General features: G+C 34.8%; 1 protein-coding gene and 1 long non-coding RNA gene across 2 annotated transcripts; both read right to left on the bottom strand.

The window, feature by feature from the left end:
* Nucleotides 1–8,316: 8,316 nt before the first annotated feature.
* Nucleotides 8,317–9,163, bottom strand: LOC140049448 (uncharacterized). The gene is made up of 3 exons (XR_011845256.1): nt 9,117–9,163; nt 8,637–8,756; nt 8,317–8,473 (listed from the first exon to the last, which is right to left on the bottom strand). It is a non-coding gene; the product is annotated as an uncharacterized lncRNA (long non-coding RNA).
* A 4,637-nt stretch (nt 9,164–13,800) lies between these two features.
* Nucleotides 13,801–14,687, bottom strand: LOC140049438 (hyaluronan and proteoglycan link protein 1-like). Its single transcript, XM_072094323.1, has 2 exons — nt 14,436–14,687; nt 13,801–14,146 (listed from the first exon to the last, which is right to left on the bottom strand). The coding sequence occupies exons 1-2, from the start codon at nt 14,542–14,544 to the stop codon at nt 13,863–13,865; spliced, it is 393 nt and encodes a 130-aa protein (XP_071950424.1). The 5' UTR covers nt 14,545–14,687; the 3' UTR covers nt 13,801–13,862.
* Nucleotides 14,688–22,878: the final 8,191 nt, after the last annotated feature.

The following is a 22,878-nucleotide window of genomic DNA, read 5'->3' as shown; positions in this document are numbered from 1 at the left end:
GATTAGATTAATCCCCACACTCCCCTGTTTAAGCCGAGTTTGTCCTCAAACTTAATATTATGAAATAAAATGTAAGATTACACTAAATATGCAGAAACATTTTACATTTGGTACGCACACTTATCAAAATATCATTAATATTAACTAGACGTTGGTTGAGCATATCATTGGATCCATGTACTGATTGACATCTTTGATTAAACTTCTTCCTTAGTCGGATGCTGCGTCGAGGTGTATCGTCTGAACTAACGCCATCAGAATCGGACTGTGAGTTACCGAACACATAGGACATTGGTTATTGATTTTCTTGCTCTGGTTGTTGGTACACCAAAGGACATGGTTTTATTTCGCGACGATGAACAGTTCTCTCTCCACCAGTACCATCTGCACGTTTAACAGTGTAAGAAGTGTTACCTCCAGGTCTGGATATAATTTCAAAAATTGCTGGGTCCCATTCATCAGCAATCTTGTGTCTCCCTAGTGGATGCGACTTGGTAAAGACTTTTGTACCCGTTGCCAACGGTTTCTCTTTAGCTTTCTGGTCGTAGATCTTCTTCCGGTTCTCTGCTTCCTGTTTGAGACGCTCCCCTGCTTTCTCATACGTCATCTTCATGGTTTCCATACTCGAGGCTAACCAATCATTTATCTCTTCAGGTACCGCTACTATTTGTTCTGTGTGGTTATTTAACAGAAAATCGATAGGTAGTTTAGGTTGTCTTCCAAACATCAAGAAGAATGGAGAAAAGCCAGTTGATGAATGTTCAGCTACATTGTAGGCATAAAGTACTTCAGGCAAATGTTCGGACCATCTTCGTTTCTGATTGCTTGGTAGTGATTTCAATAGATCATGCAGAGTTCTGTTGAATCGTTCTTTTTGTCCGTTTCCCTCAGGATGGTACGGTGTTGTTCTTGTCTTGGTTACTCCATACATTGTACAAAGTGAACGAATAAGTGAAGATTCAAAATTCCGTCCCTGGTCGGAGTAGAGTCTTTGAGGAATACCAAACTTGGTGAACCATTCCCTTACCAGTATCTTTGCTGTTGTCTCTGCGGTTTGGTTTTTGGTTGCAACAGCTAATGTGTACTTGGAGAAGACATCGGTGATCACGAGCACGTTTTCTTTTCCGGTAGAGTCCTTCTCAAGTAAAGTAAAGTCAACAGCAACAACTTCATTTGGTTTTGAAGCGACGATACTTCTTAACGGTTCCCGGACTTTAGGACCAACTTTAGCCTTTGAACATCGGTCACACTGTTCACACCATGAAGTTATGTTCTCAAACATCTTCGGCCAGAAACAACGTTTGCGTATTAAACCTAAAGTTCGGTTTGCTCCTTGGTGACCTGTTTGATCATGACAGGCTTTCATGACATCTTCTCTTAATACGTCAGGTAGAATGAATTGCCACTGGTCGCCATCAGCACTCACTCGGTAAAGTAGATCATCTCTGACTTGTATACGATCTAACTGTCGTAGAAGTAGTCGAACTTCCTCGGTTTCATTGCTTCTCTCGTCAGGGTTAGGTTTACGGTTGAGACTAATGTAGTGCCAAAGTCTTGCAATGGATGAATCTTTCCGTTGAAATTCAGCCAGCTGTTGGTTGTCGTAGCCAGGAAATACGGGTACCGCCTTGAGTGCTTGTACATGTGTTTGGATGTTTATAGAACTGGAATTGTGATTAGCTAAACATTCAGGGAGACTGGTCATTCCAGCTGTCTGTCGGAAGTCTTCGGAAGTTATAACGGGGTCTTCTCTGTGAGCTCTTCGAGATAGAGCGTCTGCTGCTTGATTGTTTTTCCCCGGCTTGTAATGAACTTCAAAATTAAAAGATGACAACTCGCTAATCCATCGCTGACTAACTGCATCTAACTTGGCAGAGTTAAGGTGAGCCAACGGATTATTGTCTGTAAACACAATAAATTTGGTTCCTAAAAGATAATCACGAAACTTGTCTGAAATTGCCCACTTCATTCCCAGCATCTCCAGCTTCATACTAGAATACTTTTTCATATTTCGTTCTGCACCTCGTAACGTTCGGCTTGCATATGCGATTACACGTCTTTTCCCATCCTGTACTTGTGACAACACCGCTCCCAACCCAATAAATGATGCATCTATTTCTACTTCGAAAGGCAAGGTAAAATCTGCATAAGCAAGTACTGGTTCTGAACAGAGCTTGGTCTTCAACACCTCAAATGCACTTTGGTGTTTGGGCCTCCATTTAAAATTAACAAATTTCTTCTCCTTAATCTCTTTCAAAGACTCTGCAACTAGGTTGTGTAGAGGTCCAGCTATCTGCGAGAAACCAGGTACAAATCGTCGGTAAAACGAACAAAAACCTAAAAATGAACGCAACTCTTTCACAGTGGAAGGTACAGGCCAATCTTTTACTGCAGTCAGCTTTTCTGGATCTGCTGCAACTCCATCTCTGGTTACAATATGTCCTAGATATTTAACTTTTGGACAAAATAAGTCACATTTACTTGGTTTTATCTTCAGTCCAAATTCTCGTAGTCGATTGAAAACAACATCAAGGTGTTCTAGATGATCCTCAAAACTACTAGAATAAATCAGTATGTCATCTAAATAACACAAAACGGATTTGAAAAATTTATCACGAAGACAGGCTTGCATAAGTCGTTGAAAAGTGCCAGGAGCGTTGCACAGTCCAAATGGCATACGGTTATATTCAAATAATCCAAAAGGAGTAGTGAAACTGGTTTTTATTCTGTCTTTGTCTTCCATTTCTATCTGATGATAACCGGAAATTAAGTCAATTGAAGTGAACCATTTAGCGCCATGAAGAGCATCCAAAGACTCATCAATACGTGGAATGGGATAACTATCTTTGATTGTCTTCTTATTTAACTGGCGATAATCAACGCACAATCTTAATGAACCATCTGGTTTACGAACAAGAACAATTGGCGAGGCAAACGGACTGGTACTCTCTCGAATAACATTTTTCTTCAGCAACTTCCTAATATGCTCTCGTACTTCTTCCAATTGTGATGGTGGTATGCGCCGATATGGCTGTTTGATTGGAGTTTCATCGGAAAGTTGAATGGGGTGCTTTACTTTATCTGTATGGCCAAGGTCTTCATCATTTTCAGCAAATATATCTGCATGCTTTAACAGAAAGGCTTTAGCTGATTTTTCTTCTTCATTGCTTAGTCCATTCCAAAGCTGTTTAAAAACTTGTTCTTTACAGGATGTTTCCAGAGATAGAGAATATACATCATTACTATCCACGCTGATTCTGTCCATACACACACTTCCATCGTCGACCATAACAACAGTTTGAACTTTACCAACAGGTGTTCTCGGTTTCAGCCATATCACCTCATCAGTTACATTTACTACTTGTACATTAAGGCGTCCATTCTTTATACTTGCCAGGGAACAACTGGTGACAAGTCCTTTCGGAGTATTTTCGATTGGTTCTATGAGCACTTCACTCTCGGAGCACATAGGACCAGTTACTGGAACGTAAATAGCGCTTGTAGGTGGAACGACTAGGCTTTTTGGTATATCAACTCGTAATAAGCCTTGAATGGCTTGCGACAGATTGATTGGTGGTTTGGTAAAATTAAGTTGCTTCTCTATGTCAGATGTGAAGTGTTTGATGACATTCATCCCCAATAACATTGGAAACCTAGTTGACGTCTTTACTACTAGTATACCACAGTTCGAAATAACCGCTCCGTTCAACTCGATGTCGGATATGAAATAACCTGCATAGGGTATAGATGACCCATTTGCAGCCCGAATTGTAAGCCAATTTAGCTTTTCCAATGAGATATGGTTGAAATGTTCATGGAAGTAGTCTTCAGACAATGTGGTAACTTGAGAACCGGTGTCTAGTATCGCTTCCACTTGTCTCCCAAATAGTTTGATATTTACAGTTGGACAGGTTCCAATTAAATTAGATACGTTGGGCTCCACTGAGCCATTTTCACTCTCACACTCACCCAGGACACGGCTCTTGTAGCTGGGTGATGTTAGTTTTCCGAACTCGATACTACACATGGACTAGGGCATTCGCTAGCATAATGTCCCATCTGTTTACATCGGTGACACTGAACAGTGGATTTGTCTCGCCTTGTAGATTTTCTCTGTGTTCTTTCTTTGGATTGGTTCTCTAACTTTTCTAGCCGGTTAGTGAATTCTTCCTGTTTATTACGAATGTCTTCTGTAATCTCCGTTTGCATCTTTACTGCCAGCGAGAGATTTTCTAATGTTTTCAAAATCTGATCATCTGCTTCGGTGACGTAAGAATAAGCTTTTACAGGTTTTCGATGAAGGCCATCTTCCTCCTCCATATCCATCGCCCAATCCCTTAACCTAAAGAAAGTAACACCTGGATCGTCCTTTAACATCTTTTTCAGCTCTCTTCGTAACACGCTATCGGCTAAACCCTCACAAAACTGGTCTCGAATTGTTCGTTCAGGATCTGGAGCATTTGGAATTCTACCCAACTTCTCTGAAAATCCTAGCAAAACGAATGCATAATCCGAAATGGATTGTCCTCTCTTCTGAATGGCATTATATATCTGCCTCATAATGGTATTTAGTGACATCCGCTCGCCAAAGGTATCTTGTAAGGTCCTAAGTATTAGCTCCGAGTCATCTGCTACCCGTGGACGATGCCTAATTTCTCTTCGTGCGGCGCCTTCTAGGTGAGAAACAACAAAATCAGCTGCATTCTGTCCTCGCAGTTTTCTGACTTTTATAGCTGCCTTGATGTCTTCAACAAAGGACTCTACACATTCCCCTTCGGCTCCCACAAAGTGTCTCATCTTCTTCTCTGGGAGAACATATACTGTGTTTCCATTCCCATGGGCAGCACGCCTAGTTGCTTCTAGTTCGGCTCTTAGCTCATCAACCGTCCTCTGCACATCTCGCAACGATGCCTTGCTTGCCATCACTGATCTCTAATGTTAAAGCCAAATACGATCCACGATCCCACTTCTGACACCAAATTGTAAGGATGTGGACGACAACACAAAAGGAAAAACACGCCTTTTCTCACTTTTACCACGGTCCGGTGGTGTATTTGGTTTTAATTTGTTTTAGCATAATAGAGATCAGTATGGTCCTGAAAACCACAAAATAAATACAATGAGAAACAAAAGTAAATAATATTCTAAAATACAAGCCAATTCTTAGTAACGACCTCACTTAACAGGCGACTCTAATAAAAAGGATTCTCTCTGAGGACTGCGACTATTACGTCAAACGGCACGTCTACCTAAACAGCCTCTGTATACTTTGTTAGAGTATACAAATACCTAATTAATTACCTACACAATTGCATCATAAGTGCCTGAATATTACTATTATATTACTAGAATAAATGCATGTTGGAATTTACTCACACTATTTGAATACTAAACTTAGTCTATTCATTGAATCAAGGAGTTATAATCTTAGGTTTGTGTAAAATATATAAACAATAACAAATCCATGGGCGCAGCCATTTTGTATGATAAATAGAGGGCGCACTACATGACGATCTATCACGAGCATGGTAGCCTCGTGTGTACAAATTAATCAAGTGTGAACTGTAGGATGAACTATTTTATACAAACTGTTAACTAGAAACTATCTTCTATAAACTAAACATTACTAAATCTATCTAAACATATTTTGTTAATACAAAGAAGGTTTATCACAAAAGTATATATTATAACATTATATGGCATAAAATCCTAGTTCAAAGATTGTAACACAATACTATTCAATAGGCTTCCTAACTGCACATTCCATGAGTCAAGGTTAACCCAAAACAAATGTCTAGGCCTATGAATGCAATCATCTTAAAATACAACATTAATGTTTCTTAAACATAACAGAATCTTATAAATGTATAACAAAGTAATATATGTAAAAAGTAGAGTAATTACCTTTTAATCAGATCTTTAATTAAGTAAGAGACAAAACTATCTGCTTCCTTGACCGGTTCATGAATACAAAAGAAAGCAAATCATTTGAAAAAGACTGTTACAATTATAGGGGGCAGTATTTAATTATCACATGATTAGATTAATCCCCACATACATATATTAGCTTTTAACCAACAACAATTTTTATTTATTACCTCCAAATTCATGGCTCAGCAATGGGCACAAAAATGGCGACATCTTTTGCAAATTTGTTTATGGCACAAAACGTTGATAGCCATATGACACGTAACTACACTTTTACATACTAGATTTATGTTGCTAATGTACTGGAATTTATAGTTTAATTTCCATTTGTTTTCACTTTTTTGGTGATATAGGTTGACGTCTTTTAAAACGTTTGCACCCCGCGCTGTCAACAGATCAGTACGCCAGTTTTTGGCTTAGTAAAATAATTGTATAACTAATAACCAGTACATGTGTCAAATAGTAAACATACATCTTGTAAATCTTTCATAACTGTTTATTAAAGAACGTATATTCATCAAATTAGGCCTATCATTTTTATATTGTGTTTTTAGAGTTTTATTATTATTATTAAAGTTTTGATGGATTCTTAAAAATATAAACATTAAACATTTTAGTCTTAGGTGATATCCCCAGCTTCGAACGCCAGGAAGTCCTTCTTCACATCCCCATTGTGGCATTTTGATCGGGTATCGGACACTGCCGTCTGACAACCACCCGGCGTTGCATTGGTCATAACCAAAGTTTGCGCTGCTTGTAACTGATTAGGAGTGGCGATTACAGCACCGTTTTCAACACATTTTTGTTTGGCTTGTTCGAAATTCAAAAATTCTAAAAGAATGAAAAAAATGTCAATCAATATGAAGAACTTGTTCTTTTCCAATGACTATTAATAATTATAGAGTATCACGGTGTTGACGTCACGACGGTAGGTGGTGCTGCGTGGTTGCTAGCCAACCAAAAAATACGTTCAACCTTGGTTCAACCTGCCTGAGTCACGAATGGTTTGGAATAGGCTTATTGAAGTAGTCATTTTAAAACTTAATAATTTTTAATAAAAACAAATTAAAATTTCAAAACATCACTAATTATTTGTTTTTAAAGATGTATTGTCCCCCTGAAAAAAAACAATATTTTTGTTGAATAGGCCATTTTAATTGCACATAAAAGTTATTCACTTTGACCTCAATTTGGATTGAAAAAAATAATTTGTTACACGGGAAAATCGCAATTTAATGCAAAAATTAACCAACCGGAAGATATTTGTCTGGAAGACAAATGTGTTCTGGTTTAATTTAACCCTTGACCTGAGTTAGCTCATAAATATTCATATTGTATGGATACATCATGTGGATGATGATGCTTTCCAAATCAACAGCCAACAACGATAGCAATGCATGCGTGCGAGAGAGTCGAGTAGTGATGCGAGACGAATCTTGAAGAAGAAAACACGAAGACTATAGCTAGCAGAATGCTAAGTTAGAATTACAGTTGGTAACTTTGATGTTGAATCTTATTCATTTAGGTGAGTTTTTGTTTCGCTAACAGGAGAGACCTAGCTAGGCCCGAATTTGCTGCTACTGTACTACTAGTCTACTACTACAGTACTACTAGCACTACTGACAGTCTCGAGTAGCCTAACTGCTGCCTACTTCTGTCTCTAGAAGTAGAGTGTAGTAGGCCTAGGCAGTACACTGCTAGCTAGGGCTACAGTAGACCACCACCAGAAGGGATGTATTTTTGTTTCTATCATGATGAATTGGTTTAATTTTTAAAGATTTCAACTATCTATTCGGCAGTGAAAATAAAAAAAAAGAAAATCTAAATATTGTTTTGAATGTTTTACTGATGCAATATTTTAAAAATATTTTCTTTATCAAAACAAATGCAATTGGTTCAAATTAACATTCCGCAAATAAACATTTTATGCAGATATTTTGACACAAATTTCTTTTTTTTTAGGTTGATTGATTGAACAATAAGAGCAAGTAGTGAGAAACATAAAATGTATCGTACAGTGGCAACATTCACAATTTATTGAAACGTTTCTTACTATTAAAATGACACTTTGTAATGGATGTGAGCGATCTTAGAAGACTATAGCTGTCGTAATTACTGCCACAATCAACACATTGATAATTAGTAGACAAATTGACACAAAAAACAATACAGGAATTCAATAAGATATACTGTATATATATATTTTATTAATTAAATCCTTTTGCACTGTAATATTTACAGTAAAATTATGAAGTGTAAGTAAATTTAAAGAATTTATCCTGTGTACTGTTGTAGTAGTTTTTTTTATTTATTGAATGTTATGTTTACAAAATAATATACTCTACATATAAAACAAAAAAAATTATACAATATTTTACAAGTTGGACAAGAACATATTGGCCGAATGCAGCAGGAGAGTCAGAAATATTTTTCCTGCAATATCCAATCATATTCCAATACCGAGTCTATCATTGTTGTCTTTGGGTGACCTCTGTTCCAGTCTTCATCAACGTCTTTAAAAAAAGTAAAAGCAAAGTATGAAAATCTGGAAAAAATAGATCATGCATATTTAGTGCAAAATTGGGCTAGTGAAATTGCTTACTTTGACATATTATAGTCAAATAAGTATACTACCTTTCTATGGTAATTAAAACACATTACTTATAATGTTATAACTTATAAAAAGAGAAAATAAATATTTGACTTACTACAGTACAGAGAACATTTGTTTGTGTTGTAAAATGGCTAAGCTGGCTTTTCCCCTCTGTCTACTTGTACAGTGCTGCTGGAAGGTTCTCAATTTCAGGCTTGTATTGCAACCATTTTCCCTGAAAAATGTTTGTTTTATTTTTATCATAAAAATTAGTTAAACAAGCTTCAACTGTAAATATATATGGTACAGCAAGCTGGCTGTATTTTAGGAATGTAGCTAAGATTGATGGCATATAGCCTAGGCCAGTCTATGAAGAGTACAATGTATAGGGCCTAGCTGGGCATCTTCTGCAGGGACCCGATTGTCACAGTCTGCTTGCCACTAGCCTAGTAATAATATGCAGCAGCATGTATTAATTATTCTAGCCCTGAACTGAAAAAATCCCAGGCTAAGTTAATTAATTTACCTTCCTGTTATTATTGCGTTATATATATTATTATATTTAAAATAACCGTCTAGGCCTAGGCCTACTTACCGACAAATTAACAGCTCAGCTTTACATATTATACGATCAGGCCAGGGAAACCCACACACAGTCGAGTCGCGTCAATCTCTGGTGGTGTTGTTGTACATACAACGTGCATCGTCCATTGTTAGATCAGATCTCTGCTGTGTGGATGCTCATTAACATATCATGCATATGTATGAGTTAGCTCTACCGGCCTAATTTCTGAGCCGACGAGTTCGAAAAAATGGTAAACTTATTTTGATTTTTTTATAAGCGAAATCAATATTTTTTTCGGATTTTTTTTCGGTGGAAGTGAATAACTTTATGTTAACTACAAAACGGTCTATTCAAAATTTGATCTTTTTCATCTTTATTTTTCATTTTTTGGGGGACAATACATCTTTAACAATCTATTTTTTCTATAACTATATTTTAAGTAAAAAAAAATCAAGCTAAAGATACATAATTTGATAGAAATACAGATCTATACAGTTTATCAACATAGTAGCGTTAAACCCATTTTTTGGTTGGCTAGCAACCATGAAGCGCCCTTTATCGTTGTGACGTCAAACCGTGATACTCTATACAGCTTATAATTTATAGTAGTGCGGTGGCAGGAGGGGGTGGGGGAGGGGGGGGGGGGGGTTGGAATCACCACCCGAAAGGGGACAAATTTTCATCCAACTTTTCTAGACCCGAATTTTCCGTAGATTACGAATATGGAAGGAAGCATTTTCGAGTTATAAGGGGTCGAAGTTCAAAATTGACCAATTACAACAATGTATTATGTATATGTATATAATTTATTTAAGCACAATTTGGTCTTTTATTACATTTTATGATTATAGGTGTCTATTCAATCACCTTATGAAAAAAATTCCCTTGTGATTAATGGTCAAATGTCAATATTGATCAATCATAGAATGTACCTATAAAACCAAATAAAAACTAATATTTAATAAAAATTGAATGTTTTCTCATCCTGTTAATCAATCATATCAATGTAAAAGATCGAATAAAATATCAATTCATCAGTTGACATAAGGTCAATTTCATCAGTTGACATAAGGTCATCAACATTTTAATATGCGTATTAGTTACCAAATACTGTAAATGCAAATTTGTTCAAACTATGATCGATGGTTTTACAAGTAATCACATTATTTAATCGGTAAAGTTATGTAATTTCGAATAATTATCAATAATATATTTTAAGGTTTTTGTTCCTATTAGTTTAGTTTCTTAAAACAATAAACATCGTAAGTGTGATGCCAGGAAGTCCGTCTCAACATCCCCATCATGGCATTGTGATCAGGTCAGATCAAAAACTGCCGTCTGACAACTAACCAGCTTGGCATCGGTCATAACCATTACATGGGCTTGTGCTGCTTTTAACTGATTGGGAGTGGCGGTTTTTGCACCGTTGTCAATGCATTTTTGTTTCGTTTGTTCAAAATTCAGCGTATAACGTCCAACTGCAACGCGGAACACCCAAAAGCGCTCTAACAATTAATACAATATAATATAAAGGTCTGATTCCATGGTTTCATGAGATACCATTTATTTGTTTTATAAATTGTATTTTTGGTGCTTAACAGATGAAATATAAACAAATTGGGCTCCCGAACAACCATGACAAAATCACCATTCTATCTGTAACTTAGACCTTTCCCGCTTTATACAGATACTTAATTTGAGAAGAATTTACTTACTTGAGCATGTGCATTTTTTAATGTCGTTCACATTCTCTTTGACTTCTTCTATTTCAGACAAAAAGGGAAAAAATCAAGTATCAATTGGGCTTAGAGTGATCAGAACTGATTAATTAGGATATTCTGGCTATGTTGACTGCCTCTAAAATTTCACTCACCCTAATTTGATTTCTAAGCATCTTTTCAGATTTTTCTCCTTGACTAATACTGTGGAATACAATTGACAATATTTAAAAAGTTACACAACAGCAATAGTTCGTTCAGAAAACTCCTGTTAGTATGTAGAAAATCAATTGTAGGCCTATTCAATTGCCGTCTACTTCATATACAACCATGCTATAGACCTATATCGATTTTTTAAAAGATAAAGTTACTTTTTAATTTAATTTTCGGCCATTTTTCCAAATCTGTATTCAACTTAAAAGTAGATAAAGGCACATGAGAAACATTTTTTTTTTACAAATTAGTTTTTTTTTTTTAATTAGTTAGTTTCCATTTTTCGACATTTTTTGGAGAATTAAAAATACGTTTAAAAAGTTTCCCCAAACTGGATTTTGATCGATTTTGGATATGTTATTCTCCATAAAATTTGCGCTTTCATTGTTTTGTAAAGTAGATCCCATGTTCTTGGTTCAACTACCCGAATACCTTATGTCCTCTATGCTAATTATAAATTTATTTTCGTGAATACAGCATAACGCATTGTATACTGTTAAAAAAATATTCATTTTAATATTTAAAATAAGTAATTATTAGTAACACACGAGGACAAATAAAAAGTACCTCATAGAAAACCAACTAATATATTCGTTTTAAATTAACAATATAAATTACAGATGTGCGTGTGAAGATAATTTAATTTGAATAATCAATTTAATCTTTATTTCTAACAAATGAACTTTCATGCCATTTTAGACAATTTCTGGAGAATCAAAAATACGTCTAAAATTTTTCCCTAAACTGGATTTGGTAGATTTTGGATACGGTATGTTATTCTCCATAAAATTGCACTTTCAAAGTTTTTTTTTCTTTTTTTCCCGGGCAGGGCTTATATTTTTGGTTCCAGCAGATTAATACCTTATGTGGTAATTATCAATTTATTTTCGTGAATACTATTCATGTTTTATATATAAAATAAGTAATTATTCGTAGCACACTTGGACAAATAAAAAAGTACCTTATAGAAAACCAATTAATATATTTGTTTTAAATTAGCAATATAAGTACAGATGTCCGTGAGATTTAATTTAAAATAATTCATTTAATTTTTATTTATTGAATTTTTTATTTGTTTTTGTTTTCGTTTTTCGATTATCGCATGATGTAAAACGAAATCCAGTATCAATAATAATCGATCACGTGTGGAATAATGTCATGATAGAAAGAACAACGAATGATTGTCTTTATGTTTGTATAATATAAAAAAATGTTTTTAATACTTGGAATTTGTCTGATGCTTTTGTATTATTTTGTCGAATTGTTTGTATCTTTATATGTTTTTTTTATGTTATAAAAGATTTTTGTATTTTATTCTACATAGATGATGATACTGAGAGCATTGTGTTTACATTTTTCGAATTTTACTGATGCTTTTGTATTATTAGGTCATATTGTCTGTATCTTTAATCTAAGATGTTTTAATTTTATTCTACACAGATGATGATACTGAGAGCATTGTGTTTTAAGTTTTTGAATTGTGCTGATGCTTTTGTTTTCGTTTGTATTGTTTGTATTTTCTATAGTGTTATGCTGAAATAAAAGATTATTGATTGATATTTATACATATAACCTTATACGATCGGTAATAACAAGATGTCACAACAATCCTAGCGATGTTCTGCATTTCGAGATATTTAATGTGTCCGCGTTACCGTTGTCCATGTTGTTGAATTCTGGTAGGAAGTGTTGATGTCCTTCAGATGTCAAGATTTCACCAAATTTGATCGCGAGTGAAGCTCTTCTAGCTTTTAAATTAAGACTAAACTAAGGGTATTACACACGCTGTCGTAGGATGCGCATGCCCGCTTTTTAGTCCTGTGCAAACGCGACTCTACAGCTCACTATGTCGGTCGGTTGGTCGGGAAACACTAACTAAAGTTTGGGCACGCAACTGCAACCATGTACATGACCTTGTTTTCTTTTTATATTAAAAATGCATTGTCCTCTAAAAAAAAATCAATAAAAAGACTAATAAATTGTTATGTCGCAGTTTTAATAAAGTTAAGGGAAAAAAAAGTTTTCACTTATAAAAAGACAAAATAAATGATTAAATTCAACTAAAACCCCATTGAATTCCAGTCAATTTAACTATGTTTTGCTTTAATTACAGTTTTTTAGAACAACTCATGGAATACCTTGGCTTGTTTTACCATGCATATTGGCTGAAAAATTTCGTTGAACAATTGTTATTGTTTAGCTTAAGTAAAAACATAAATTATTATTTAAATTTATCATGTGTTTTCTTAAACATTTTGCAGAAATGTAATGATTCTTCCATGTTTCGATACCCTTTGGTTATTTTTCATTGACGCTATTTTCAGAAATAAGGTTCTCGACGTACGTAAAGTTTTTCGTATTGCTTGCGCACGCGCAGATCGATCTGTTTACAAAATGAGCGGAGATAGTGTTACAGTTAACGTTTACGTTCATGCGAAAACCCCCTATTAACAACCGAAATGTCGTGCAGGGTACCCTTGCAATCATCTTTTGATAGCGTGAGCGTCTCATCTTTTTCACCTCGCGCTGTCAACAGACTACTACGCTAAGGCTAATAACTAAGTAAAATAATTTTATAACCAGTACATATGTCAAAAAGTAAACATACATCTTGTAAATCTTTCATAAATGTTTATTAAAGAACGTATATATTAATCAAAATATCATTGATAATATTGTATTACTAGATAAGTTTTGATGGATTCTTAAAACAATAAACAAAGTAAGTTTTACTCTTATCTTATCAGAACGTTTTTGTAATGATGATTATACGCCTAAATGCTAATACAACATAAGATAATAATTATCAATAATATGTTTATGTTTATTGTTCCTATTAGTTTGGTTACTTAAAACAATAAACATCGTAAGTTTTACTCTTATCCTGTGTTCCCAAGCTTCGAACGCCAGGAGGTCCCTCTCCACATCCTACTCGTGGCATTGTGATTGGGTATCGAACGGTGCCATCTGACAACCACCCAAAGTTGCAATGGTCAAATCCAAAAGAATATGCTGCTTGTAACTGATTGGGAGTGGCAATTACTGCACCGTTCTCAACACATTTTTGTTTCGCTTGTTCAAAATTCAGCGTATACCGTCCATCTGCCGCGTAGAACACCCTAAAGCGCTCTAAATGAATGAAAAAAGAAAAAAAAAACCATCATTATGAATTGAGGAACATGTCGTTATCCAATGAATAGTAATAATTATACAGTTTATAATTGATAGGTAATTGCTTTCTGTTTCTACTGACAAAAACGATCTTGGGAGCACATAGGATTTATACTATCGCCTCACATTTTGCTATCCGGCCTATTGCCACTCGGTATGCTCTCACCCGAACATATCGAAAAATCTTTATCTTTTGATACTAAGATGTAAACTGTATTCATAGACGGTTCATTTGTGAAATACTTACTCGAGCAAGAGCATTGCTGGATGTCGTTAATCTTCTCGTCGATTTCATCTAATCTGCCAAGGATTTTGTCTTCATGGCCTTGAAGCTGTTGCCCCATCATGTCAAGCATGGTTTGGAGTACATCTTCTATGCCTTCAGCTAGATGGTCTACTGCATCTTTCAGTGAACTGTCTTTTATAATATCTAAACATGATTTTTAAATAAGAAAAACAACAATTTTGAACCATAACGTTTTTATTCGCGTGCAACGTGACTCCACAGCTCACTATGTCGGTCTGTCGGTTGGTCGGTCAGTCGGTCGGTAAAAACTAACTTCGGCATGCGACTGCAGCCATCTATATGGCCTTGTTTAATTATAAATATATTTTCCCCAAAGAATTAAAAAATTAAGATAAATTAAATCCGACTTTGAATAGGTTATTTTGTAGTTTTAATCAAATTAATCACTTCCGTAAGAAAACAAATGTTTTCACTTATAAAATGACAAAATAAATTGTGAAATTCAACCATAAATCTATTGTCTGGTCGACAGCCAATTTGGATATGTTTTGCTTTAGCCTAAATTACAGTTTTCTATGTGTTCAAGTAAATAATTTAAATAACTTTTCAATCCAATTTTTGGTTAAAGTGAATAAATATTATGTGATATTAAAATAGGATATTAAAAAAAAATAACAATTTTTTTTCAGGGGGACAATACATCTTTAATTTTTAATCTTATTATATACCATTCCATTAAATATCATTATGTTGGAATTTTATCTCCCACGTTGCTTGTGCTATAAGAATCCATACTACATTTTCAGGAGTAATGTCATACTATCTTTCTTTTATCCTTAATTTTAAAAATAAGACCAAATCCTAATTTCTTTACAGCTTCTAACGTTACATTTCTTTCCACTTGGTTAAATGCTTTTGCGAAATCAGTGAAAAGCATCAGGTCTCTTTGTGATATTTATATTATAAGAATATAAATCTTCTACAAAGCGAAGTTAACGTCAACGTTGGGCCCGAATGAAATTGGAGACCTTCTGGGAATATCTGGTGTCGTATACATGGAGATGGGGTTCAACTAGGCATTTGAAATCAGCATTGCTGACTCTTACGGTTGCCACTGCATCTAGTATCTGCCTCAGACATATTGGTGTATGCCTCTCTGGTAAGGTGGAGACTGGACGAGAGAAGCCCTTGGTCAATTATAGGACCAATCAATATGCTTACGCCCGTATTCTTAAACCGGACTTTAGTCGTAGTTCGAGCTAAAACTAAAAAAATGACGTCATTTTAATTCATAAACCGAACTTCAACTAAATCACCGACTAAATCAGGCCAACCTCGACTAAATCGAGACGGATTTTGATCAATTTTTTTAGTCCTGGAGGGGGCAGACTAAATGGTCGACTAAATGGTTTTTAAACCATGTTTATAAAAAACGTAACAGTCATTGAGTTGTTATATTGGCCAGATATTGAAGAATGAAATATCTATTTTTATATTAGCTTAATTAAATATACATGGTATAAATTATAATAATGAAAATCATCTTTATTTACAACTGTATACAAATTACATTATTTTCTTCGCGCAAGTCCGACTTGAGCTACGTCACGCCATAGCGACAATGGGAGATGCGGCAATTCACCACGCGATGGAATGTTTAGGGGGCCTAGCGCTTTCTTGTCACGCTATGAAGTGCGTGGTTCGTGGCGATCATACTTTGTTGGGGGTCTAGAAAATATAAAAGTTACCGTACCGCCATGGTTCCTAAATATATTTTTAAGATTTTATTTGTTGTTAATCAAATATACTTCACTGTTAAATTAATACTGATATTTTTCTAATAATTAACGATTAAAATTATTTTTCATGTATATAGTCCTGATGCGTAAAAAGTGTTGTAAGAAATGAAAAGTGACATCAATGCGCAACATTTCGTCTGCTCTTCAAATACTCTCTTGTCATTGGCCAATGTATAGCCTTTGTTACCCAGACGTGTGCAACTCGACTAAAAGCTCGACTTCATTAAGTCGAACTGCAAACTTCGACTACTTCGTTTTTGAATCGAATTTTGAAGTAATAGCTCGAACTACGACTTTTCCAAGTCGAACTTCGAACTACGACTAAAGTCCGGTTTAAGAATACGGGCGATAGTTTCATCATCATTTAGATGAATGTAAGACTAATTGACAGATTTATTTGGACTGACTTACTGTTATGTTCTTGTGATGATAAACTTCGGCTTCTTGAAAACGTCTTTGCTGCAATACAAAGTGATAAACATTATTTCAAAATAATACAAACAATATTATAACATAAAAGTATACAGAGTTAAATTTAATGCAAATTATTATCATCCGATGAAGAAAAAGAAACATTGCACTAAGAAAATTCTGTCCAAATTTAGATTGACAGGTCCGAGTAGTATAGGAAATCCGTCTCTAGACATTGATGTTCATTGAGTCAATTCAATTATTCATTTTTTTTCAACGTTCAGTTATCCAGAAGTAACGATTTTACATGAAAATGGGTAATCAGGCTTTAGTGGATTAGTGAAATTGTAACGGTTCACATGAAAAGGAGTAACAATTTTCGCTAAAAATCGTTTAATTAACCGCACATTAATTTGAAAATAGGCCAGCCCATATTCAAAACTAAATATAACGTAGGCTAAAAAAAAACTCACCATGTCCAAAGGCAAGAAGAACAAACAACAGACAGATGCATAAGACGGCTGAGTGTGCCATTTTTAGTGTCGATAAGTAACTGGTGAATTGAAGTGAATTTTAGTTGAACGAATGGTGAATTTATATTGTTGGCGAAGGGGAAGGACTTAAGTTATCACATTTAGAGGCCCGATAAGATAATTTTTATACAATACAAAAAGGATGTGATAAAATAAGTTCAAATGTTTTACAATAAAAGGGAAATATTATATCAATAATTATGTCAATCAGAAAAAAAATACAGTTGTGTATTATCTAAAAGGGTATACTTGTTACATTAGAGCCATTCGGATTGTTTGTAGATTTGTTCGGTTCATTTTGTCTAGTTAATAACGGGAAAGAAAATCTGAAAAAAAAAAAACACGTGTCATCTTCTTGTGGATGCTTAAAGTCATCATTTTCTCTAGGCTGGCGAGTTTAAAATTTGATTATTTCTATACAAAAGTTAAGCTTAAACCTGTCCCTTGTAACAGCATGCATTAAAGATATATTGTCCCCCTAAATTTGTTTTTTCAAATGTTTTGTTGAATATTCCATTTAAATGTCACATAATAGTTATTCACTTTGACCAAAAACTGGATAATAATAATAATAATTATATACATGAAAAATGTAATTTAAATACAAAAATACTTACATTTTTAGGCCTATAGTTGAAATAATTATTCATTTTTAGAGGTTTTTATTTTACAGAAGGGAATAACTTTATGAAAACTGCAAAATGGCCTATTTAAAATCTGATTTATTAATCTTTTTTTATGTTTGTGAGGGACAATACATATTTAAGAAATCACTCTATATACACTGATACAAAGTAAGTTTGTATGCCACTGCGTAATAGTTTGATAACGTGTGTTTCGCGGCTACTTAGTAAGCAACACACGATGTTCATGGCGTGATTTATTAGCTTTATAACTTATCTATCTTTATCAAAATAAAAATTTAGTTTACAATATGTTTTTGTTTTTATCTCTTGTTGTTCCGCATATAATTTCAGTGTCATCTACATATCTGAAACACAAATATGGTACCACTTCCGTCAATTCATGAACACGTCAGTAAAGATTACTCACTTATTCCGAAGACTGGATTGTCTTTTATTTTTAGACTGAAATTCATATCCAATTTATACATCTTTAAAATGCATTGTAAATCAAAATCATTGCAGGAGACCTGGCATGTTATGGTCCTTTCACACATTGACGACTATACATTATTGATTTGGCAAGTGAATCACTGATTTGATTTGATTTGATTTGATGGTGGTATGAACGGGTGTCACGAAACCTAAGACCACGAAAGCTAAGACCCCCTAAGACCTAAGATCACGAAAGCTAAGACCCAAGACTACAATTTACAAATTCTAAGATATACTACAGCTTAAAAACAATACTTGTTTATCCATACATAATTTTAAACACAGTAGGTGTCATTTATTACCATAAATATAATTAAATACTACCGCAAAACATAGATAAACTCACATAATTTTCGCCCGTTGAGTAAATGTATATTTTTTTCTTTACAACAAACAAACTTGACGGGTTGTTTGTTAGTATATATTTACTCCATTGTGCTGGTTCAGAGGACTTTTTTCTTACGCACCTGCCTTTCCTGTATTTTGACTCCCAATTTGTTGACTAACTTTATCCTGAATACCACACTTTAAAATTAGGATTTATAAGTACTTTCAGAAGGAGAAACACATAAAAACAAATAAATAAATCCTTTAAATTGATGAATTTACAGACATGTTTCTTTGTATACTCATAGAGATATTATAGTGAACTATAATATCTCTACCTGTAACTCCTCGAGTTCCTCCCCCCCCCCCTCCCATGCTCAATGTTTTTGTTTCTTTGATGCGCCAAAAGAGCAACAATAATAGTACAAGTATAAAAACAGAAAGAAAACGAAACAAAAAAACTTATTATCATGATTTTTAAATTAAAATTTATTTGCCAGTATTTATTTCTTCGTACTTGCATGATTATACTATTATCATTACAATTTTAATTTTACATTGTTCCATCCACACTGTAGATGGACTCCACATAGAGTTGCCCCAAGTCTGTATTATCTTTTTTTTTAATTTTTTTGTTTTTATTTCGACCGCGATTTTTGTCTGAAAATACAGACTTGTGAAACACGTATAGAAATCGATTTGCAGACCGCAAACATCCGATAAGAATGACGTAGGTTATCATACCGTATTTGGCTATATGGGGCGGGCGGTATGTAAATATGGATTTCGAATCAACCAATGATCATTTTGTTTCAAAATGAAAAAGATCGAGTACGGACAGTGCTGAATGTACGATCGAGACTGTTGAAACATGGAGTTGGTTGAAATATACTAAATCGTAATGCCAAGTTGTTTTGTTTATTAATTGTTTAGTCCTTGGCCTAGGCCTCTTTCGTAGGTCCTACTCAACTCGCACGTATGACCTGCCAAATAAAACGCCAATAAAGTAGGCCTACATACCACCGGCACACAACAGGGCTACACACCACACAGAACAGGACAGGGTCTGGGTGGGAAATCAAAATTATCTCCGCGTAATAAATGATCCATTCAATGTTTGATTTGCGGAGAAGCTAGCCTATCATATCAAGACGAGTTTTCATGTTCTTGGGAAAAATACCATCAAATGTTTACCAGACTACTAGGCATATAAAATAATTTCTAGCCTTCAGAAACTTTCATAAATGTACCCAAAGTCCAAGAACACATTGTCTAAACGTAACATAGCGCATGCGCATCATCTTAGTTGTTGAGTCTTTGAAATTCTGAAATATGAATATTAAAACGGTGTACGAGTGAGTAGCCAATCGCATGCAGCAGAAACTAGTCAACCGGATAATCGTATGCACCAAGAATTCTTGGTGTCAAACCACGTGACTTGTGCGTGTTTCCCCAGACGGAGTATCCAAAATCAAGTAGTATACGTATGAAACGCCATATGTGCCAAAATATTTATCTTTTTACTAATATTAAGACAAAACTCCGTCTGGAACCCAGACTAGACTCCACAGAGTTTTCAGCCCTCTATATAATGTTTGCTCTTTTGAAACAAAAAACATTGAACACGGGGTAGGCCTACTGTACTGTAGGCTAGTCATGCGAAATTCGCAAACAGTTTGTGTGCGAGAAAAACGTCTGTAAAATCATCAATTTAAAATTGTATTTGTTACTTTTTATGTTATTCTTTTTCATAAAAGTGCCAATTCTAAGGTGTGGTATTCAGAATAAATGTTGGGACTTAAAATACAAGGCAGGTGCGAAAGATAAATATTTGTAATCTTAGGTCTTGGGTCTTAGCTTTCGATATCTTAGGTCTTAGGGGGTCTAAGCTTTCGTGGTCTTAGGTTTCGTGACACCCTGGTATGAACGTAAGGAAAACATTTGTTCACATAAGTCAACCGATTTTTTTTTCTCATGTATTCAATAACAAGTGCCATCCTGAGATGAGAGCGCGTCGTATTAGTAACTTGTTAGTCAGTTTATTTTTATAAAAATGTATTCGTACTTTTAATTTTTGAAATAAAACATTGAATTGAATTACTCCGTCTCTAATTCCCATCTCCCCTGGTACTATAGAGTACAAATTGAAATTTCATAATCTATTTCCGTACAATTTGACAACCGGCAAATTCATTCGCGCCGCCACTCCTGTCGATGGAATTGTTGGATTTAACCATCTTTTATTTGGAAAAATGGAGATGTAGGATAAAAAAAAGAAAGAAAGAAAGTAAAGAGACCTGTTTGAAGACCAACAAAAAGTATGGACTATGTGAGTTTTTGTGTGTGTTTCTGAATGAGGTTTAAACAAAATAAATGTAGGCCACCTTTAACAGACTATTTGTCAGATAAAGCATTGTATTTGTTGTTAAGCCGATTTTTTACTAGGCGAATTTGTTCGGGCGAATCGAAGGCGTAAAGAGGGATTTTGAAGATGGACACTTGATTACACATGCGTATAAGCTGATGCTTTCAATCCACGCAAGTGGAAAATCGGCTTTGGGGCTACAAAGAGAGATATCATTGCTTATCAAGCCTTTCCATTACATAGCACACAGATACATTCGGCCCCGAAAGAACTTCAATTTTATGTCACATCTGGTATTCGATTTGCAGATGATGGCATGCGTTCCCGTTGGAACGCTTTCCTTCACAAAAATGCTTCACTCTATGAGATCCAAATTGGCAATTGCCGCAACATCCTCACTGAGTTTTAAGTTGATATTCACTCTAGAACTATGAAGTTGAACAGAGAAATTCCTGCATTTATTCAGGCTATTGAGGAGGATGTACAAAACTACGTCCCGAATCCAGAAACGTGACAATCTCTCAAAACAAGAGAGGCAGGCCATTGCCAAATTGCATCAGCGTAATGATATCACCATTAAACCCGCTGATAAAGGTTCTGCCACTGTTGCTATGGACATCAAATTTTATGAAGGCAAGCTAAACAATCCTCTTCATTATCGTAAAATTGCAACGGATCCCACCAATGCAATTGCGGATAAAAGGTGTTTCTGTGATGGTAAAAAAACACTCCATCGTTCCTAAGATTGGACCTCATTTTGTACAGGTTAATCATGTTGAAGGCAGATTTTATTTCCTACCTAAAATCCATACAGCAGGCAATCCTGGTAGACCCATTATTTCGGGCAATGGCACTGCTAAAGAGCTTGGACCATGATTTGACTGATCTCCCTTTACATTCAGGACTACACGGACTTTATCCTGCCACAAAATTAACCAAATTCAAAATTTACTTAATAATTCTGTTCTGGCTACATTAAATGTTTCATCGTTGTATACTAATATCCCTCAAGAATTTTAATTTACAAACAGATTCCAGGTAAAACGCCTACTAAAGCTCATTTACGAGAACTGGTCATGTTGATTTTAACCAACAACAATTAATTTTTTTTTTTTTGGAAATGACCATTACCTTTAAATTCATGGAAGAGCGATGGGCACAAAAATGGCGTCCTCTTTTGCATATTTGTTTATGGGACAAATTGAGTCCAATTTCTGTCCCTCCAAACCCAATAAACCGCTAAAGTTGTCCCAATTTACAAAAAGAGTGATCAAAATCTCTCGTGTAATTACAGACTCAATTTTAGTTCTTCCCGTCTTTTCAAAACTATTAGAAAAAATTGTCCACACAAGACTAGGCCTATATAATTTTATTTCTTGTTTTAATTTATTACACAATTCCCAAATTTGGTTTTAGATCTAAACATTCCTCATACATGGCGATACTTGAAGCCTATAATAAAATTGTGACTGAGTTAGACCAAAAATGCCATACTCTAGGAATTTTCCTGGACCTCTCCAAGGCTTTCGAAACGATAGACCACGAAATACTTTTACTAAAACTAAAAAATTCCGGGGTTCGTGGGATTGCCTTTGAGTGGTTGAGGAATTATATTACAAACAGAACACAATTTGTTATTTACAATGGTCAGAAATCGTGAAATCGGAATAATTGCATACGGTGTGCCTCAAGGGTCGATTCTGGGTCCCTTGTTGTTTATTTTATATTTAAATGATAATAATTATACATTCTAGTAACTTCTTTTCATTTATCATTTACGCTGATGATACACATTTATTAGCATCACACTCTAACATTACACATCTCATTCGCACAGTAAATTTTGAAATGACAAAGGTATCAACCTGGCTAAAAGCTAATATTCTGTCT

Source organism: Antedon mediterranea, chromosome 1 (genome assembly GCF_964355755.1).
Source record: "Antedon mediterranea chromosome 1, ecAntMedi1.1, whole genome shotgun sequence".
Taxonomy (NCBI): domain Eukaryota; kingdom Metazoa; phylum Echinodermata; class Crinoidea; order Comatulida; family Antedonidae; genus Antedon; species Antedon mediterranea.
Note: the sequence above shows the minus strand (reverse complement) of the source record. Positions and strands in the feature narration are given on the sequence as shown.

What these genes read in the sequence shown, in the direction of transcription:
- LOC140049438 (XM_072094323.1), bottom strand. Translation starts at nt 14,544, where the DNA reads ATGCTTGACATGATGGGGCAACAGCTTCAAGGCCATGAAGACAAAATC. An exon ending in CCAGCAATGCTCTTGCTCGA is followed by an intron (nt 14,147 to 14,435) that starts GTAAGTATTTCA and finishes TCATTCATTTAG; the next exon opens with AGCGCTTTAGGGTGTTCTAC.